At 40.5% G+C, this 5,660-nt stretch overlaps 1 protein-coding gene across 1 annotated transcript; it reads right to left on the minus strand.

The window, feature by feature from the left end:
* Positions 1–943: 943 nt before the first annotated feature.
* On the minus strand, positions 944–3,931 carry LOC120070868. The gene is made up of 3 exons (XM_039022759.1): positions 3,202–3,931; positions 1,457–1,528; positions 944–1,362 (listed from the first exon to the last, which is right to left on the minus strand). Exons 1-3 carry the CDS (start codon positions 3,886–3,888, stop codon positions 1,360–1,362), a joined length of 762 nt encoding a protein of 253 aa, XP_038878687.1. The 5' UTR covers positions 3,889–3,931; the 3' UTR covers positions 944–1,359.
* Positions 3,932–5,660: the final 1,729 nt, after the last annotated feature.

Genomic DNA, 5,660 nt, shown 5'->3' on the forward strand with positions numbered 1-5,660 from the left:
GACGGCGGCGGCGGAGGCTGTTGAGAGTTGCGGCGGCGGGTCGGAGGAAAGGCGGTGCTTGTGCTCGCCGACGAGGCACCCAGGGTCGTTTCGTTGCAGGCTGCACCGAAGTGAGTACGTTTGGGTTGGGCGGCGGCGGGTGGTGAAAAATGGATCGGCGGAGAGTAAAAGATTGACGAACGATAAGTAATTACTGTCGTGGTCTCTGTAAAATAAATGAATGACTTGTGTGTATTATGTACATCTATAATTGTGATTGCATGCAATCGCAAAAGATTGACTAATTGTGATTTTCAATTTTAAGGTTTTTTAATTTGGCTTTATCGACTAATTTCCACGATATGAGTCCAGTTTCCGCTTGGGATTACCTTGTCGCTTGATTCATGTCGTCTTTCAAGAAGAAATAATATTAAGAGGTTGAATTTTTTTTAAATGGGTGGAATGTCTATTTTTCAAATTTATGTTATTACTGTTCTTTAATGTATATATATATGCACTTTTTTGTATTGTAAAATATAAAATAAAACAAACCGAGATTCATAGAGATGCCCTTAGAAATCACTCGAAAATTAGCAAGTTTTTGCTGACGTCCGTAAACATCTTTTTAATATTTTTTTGTTCTCACTCGCTTTAGCTTTTTATTCTCTCCCTCTCTGTCACGAGATGAAAAGACTATATAACTTTACTTTCTAATATCGAGTTAAATCTCATTTTGGCCTAATATTTTGAGCCAGCAATACAATTAACTTTAAAACGTACTCAGGTCAATCTCATAAGAAAGCATGAGGAATGCCCATGGGTACAGGCATTTGAATTCCATAAGACTTGTAAGACATGTAGGAAATCCATCAATTTTAAGGGTCTATTTAGCAATGTTTTCGTTTCTGGTTCGTTTTTTCTTCTTTATGAAAATACTATCTTGTTTCTTTAGTAATACTGCTGGTCATTCACATTGGATTCGCTGGAAAATACTCAATAGAATAGAACACAGTTATTTTAGATTCAACACATCTTTTCCAACATGTAATTCACAAATGGATATAGAAGCTCTCCAAATGAATGGGCACAAAAGCATGAGGAAAGCAGAATTTATTCTGGTTGCTGCAATAGCAACGACTGCCACACATAAATGGATTTTAACTTGTGTAAGAATCTGAGAAAAACACAGTTTCCAATTAGTAATCCACAGAGATATTCACCGTTTCCTTTTTCTTTCAAATCCCTAGCAATCCACAATGAACCCTAACTTCTGCGAGTGATATTTACACTCTAATTCAGCATGATAAGGTGAGTTCCCACTTCCCAGTTTCAGTTTCACGTCACAGAAGTAATAATGAAACCCCAATTTCCATTTTCCCTTCACTGCAAATATCAAGAAGAAATATCCAAAGGGTTGTGAGGTTAAAATTTTGGCAGGAATATCAACAGAAAAGTAAGCAAAATGACGAATTCTCACCTCAGGATAGCAATCTTGATGTTCAATTGTTTGGTTATTTGGATTCACAAGTACCTCACATGACACTTTTGCCTGACGAGCATTAAGAAACACCATTAAAACAACTGAACACTCAATACATTACAACTATTTATGCTAAACAGCTAAGTTGGTGAAAGAGGACACAGAATGACAGAAGGGCTGGGTGAGGGTGAGGGTGAGGAAGACAGACTTCTTCGATTTTTTTTTCTTTTTCTTTTCTTGTTGATATCTGTGAGTGTCCGGACCAACTTACACGCACCTCGACTAATCGTACGAGATAACCCGTCTGACCCAACAACATTTAAGTGTCAAGGAAACCCGTAGGATATGAAATCCTAAGTGGGTGGAACCCATGACCTCTTAACCCTTTATCAAGAGAATGTTACCTTGTTTACCACTAGAAAACCCATGATGGTTGATATCTTTGAATTCAAATGACACATTCTACTCTGACATTTACACAAGAACCTCAGAAGCCTAACAAAACACTATAGTTACAATAATTATAAAGCCTCATGAATAGCTTATAACTATTTATTTAGCTGAACAGTCAAGTTGGGGAAAGAAGCCAGTGAAGGGTCAAGTAAGAATGAGGAATACAGACATTCTTTTATGAGATTTTTGTACGGATAATCCATTCTCAGCCTCCTAAGCGATTAATAACCCGTCGTCCAGAAACAAATGAAAACTAACTTTCTATTTATGTAAAAGCACACTACCATCATGTTAGGGACGTCTCTTTAATTGTAGCCCTAACGCAATGGCGATGGCCATGTCTAATACGATCTTCATTTTTCTCATGCTTTGATGTGCTTTTGCAATGAAATATTGCAATGGAGTGGAAAAAAATGAAGATCGCAATAGACATGGCCATTGAGTTAGGGTTACGATAGATAAAATGTCCCTAATGCGATACAATATAAAATGCGTTAAGTGTGCTTTGATGCAAGTAGAAAATTAGTTTTCATTTGTTTTTTTGTTGTGGGTCATTTATCATTTAGGGGGTTAAGAATGGGTCATCCATACAAAAATTTCATTTTTTTTTAATTCGGATAACACATTCTGCTAGAAAAACATTTGGGATCTATACAAGAACGCCAATAGCCTAAGATGACATTGTTATAATTACGTTGAATGTAGGAATGGGCATGTGAAAATCAAATCAAAGGCATGGTTCAAGTTTAGAATCCAAAAAAGGTCTTTTCAAGCATTTTCCCAATCAACAAAATGGCACAGTAGATGGCACAGAGGCAAAGAAGCAGTAGATAATTTTTACTTTTGAAAATTAAGCTTATAAACACTACTTTCACCCATTAGTGTTTTTTGTTATATTTTAAAAATCCATGTTAGAAATTGTGTGAAAAGAAACAAAATTGTCAAAAGCCAACGAACCAAAATCAAATGGGCCTATGCTTTTGGCAGTGATTTAGGAGTGGTGCAATTTGCAGGACCAAGAAATGGGTTCACTACTAGACATCCAAAGAGTCAAGCAAAAAGTTGTGTCCTTTTCCAATTATCTGAACTTCTACACTAAGAAGCGTGTAATTAGAGAATAAGCATTATTTAAATCGTGCTGTTTGCAAAGGAATGGAGTCTTACAACTGTTCATCCATTCAGTGATTGCGAACTAATCAAATAAACAAAACGAATCAACATCGAAGCAATTCACTATTCGAAGTAAAGTTTGATCTAAGGTCAGAAACAGAATAAAAAATCAACATTACCTTAATCGGGAATTTGATAAAGAAAAGCCCCATGGATCCTTCCACTTCCGTCTCCGTATCGAACGGAATGATACCCTTCCCCAGATCCGCAAGCAAGTACAAGACATCGTGAACGACCTCTAACCCATTCAAATCAAGAGTAGCATTCACATAAGAAGAGCCTCGAGCAGAAACTCGACCGCCCTCAGAGCTCACAAATCCAAGTCGTTTTCCCCGGTAGCCGACCGAAACGCCAATGTAATCGTAATGGAGAGAGAAGAAGTTCTTATTGCGAACCCTAAGAGAAGCAAAGAAAGAAAGGTCAAGGGAGACACCAGGCGGCACCAAATGGACTTTGACGTGATTGAGTTTCAATCGGACGAGTTGGAAGGAGGGATCGGCAGGGAAAAGTAGAAAAGCAACGGCGAAGAGGAGGAGAAAGGCGGCGGAGTAGAGGGCACAGAGGCGGAGAAGCCGCCAATGTTGGCATGGAGGGCGACGGTAGAGGGATAAAACGACGACGTTTTGTTGTGCAGCATTTTGAGGAAGGAGAGTGTAGGGCACAGGGACCGAATCATCGTCCCTGGAGCTGGAGGTCATTTTGTTTTGTCTAGAGCTTGGAGAGAATGAATTAAAATGGGAACTGATTTCTATTATACCTGTGGCCAAACACTCCGTTGTTCCCTCGGTTAAGGTTGCTTCAGCCATTCAATGATTTCAACGTGAAAACGAAGCGTATACTCAATGTTCCCTCCATTGTCCGTTGTTCGCTATTTTACTCATTGGGCAAAGGTAGATAGTTTTATTGATACTATTTGATCAGTGTGGAGAAGGTCTGAACATGTGTCCCCTATGGTTAGCTTTGTGTGAAATCTAAAGGTAGCGAAGCGAGTTTTACGTGTCTCGTTTAGTAGGTATATCTTTGTGTTATCTGATGAGGTGCGGGTTGTTAGGAAGATTATGGAGGCTATTCAGACCGAGTTGTAGAGGGATCTTTTTTTAGAGTCGATGTGTGTGGAGGCAGCTCAGGCCACTGAGGTATTCTGGTCAGTGGCTAGATTAGAGGAGGCGTCACTCCGATAGAAGGCTAGGGTGAGGTGACTGGAGTTAAATGATATGGACACGACATTTTTCCATAGTTGCAGTGGTTTATTCTCAGTTATGGATACTGGGGGAACTGTCAAACGGTGCATGACAGGGTGTCGGGGGTGGCAATGGATTTCTTTCGTAGTAGTTTGGGGTCTCAGCGTGTGGGATATAGGGATCTTACTATCCGGATTGGGGATATTGTGCAATTTAGCTGGTTCGCGAAGGGGGTTGGAAGCGCTTGGTCGCCCAGTGAGTCAGGATGAGATTCAGAAGGCTTTATTCTCGTTGAAGTCTGGGAAGGCTCCTGGGCCTGATGGATTTTTAATGGATTTTTACAGAGCTACTTGGAGTGTGGTTGGGGATGATTTCTGTGATGCGGTTCTAAATTTTTTTTAGTCCTGTTATCTGCCAGGTGGAGTTAACTCTACTGTTATTACTCTTATTCCAAAGAGGCGGTGAGCTGAATGTATGGAGGACTTTCGTCCTATATCTTGTTGCAATGTTGTGTATAACTGTATCTCGTGGGTCCTAGCTGAGATATTGCAGTTATGGTTGCCTTCTTTCATTAGTGGTAACCGTGTGTTCCAGGTAGGTCGATTTTTCATAACATTTTATTGTGTCAGGAGCTTGTGAGGGGCTATAAGGAGGGCAGAGGGAAGTCGCGTTGTGTGTTGAAGGTTGATCTTCAGAAGGCGTATGATTCGGTCAATTGGGATTTTATGTTTGGTGTGTTGATTGCTATAGGTACGCCCCTTTAGTTTGTTAGTTGGGTGAGGGCTTGTGTTACTTCGCCTACGTTCTCTGTGATGATTAATGGTTTCCTTGAGGGGTTTTTCCTTGGTAGAAAGGGGTTAAGGCAGGGGGATCCATTGTCTCCTTTTTTGTTTGTGGTGGTGATGGAGGTCCTGTCCAGGTTGTTGAATAAGCCTCTCGTATAGTTTAGGTTCCATGATCAGTGTGAGCGTGTGGATCTGACTCATTTGGTTTTTGCAAATGATTTGATGATTTTTTGTGCAGCTGAGAGGGGTTCTTTGGAGTTTGTGGGGCAGGTTTTGGCAGAGTTTGCAGAGTTGTCTGGGTTAGTTACGAATGTTGGGAAGAGTTCCATGTTTGTTGCGGGTGTGGATTCTAGTGAGGTGGTAGAGCTTGCTGCTTTTATGGGTTTCTCTCTTAGTTCGCTGCCTGTTAGGTATCTGGGGTTACCTTTATTAGTTGGTCGGTCGAGGGCTATGGATTGTGCGCCTTTGATTCAGAGGATTACAGCTCGTATTAAAAGTTGGGCAGCTCGGTTCCTCTCTTTTGCTGGGAGGTTACAGCTTGTTAGGTCTGTCTTATAGTCCTTTCAGGTATTTTGGTGTAGCATCTTCGTGTTGCCTGCATGTGTAACTCAT

The sequence above is a fragment of the Benincasa hispida genome, chromosome 2 (assembly GCF_009727055.1).
Source record: "Benincasa hispida cultivar B227 chromosome 2, ASM972705v1, whole genome shotgun sequence".
NCBI lineage: Eukaryota > Viridiplantae > Streptophyta > Magnoliopsida > Cucurbitales > Cucurbitaceae > Benincasa > Benincasa hispida.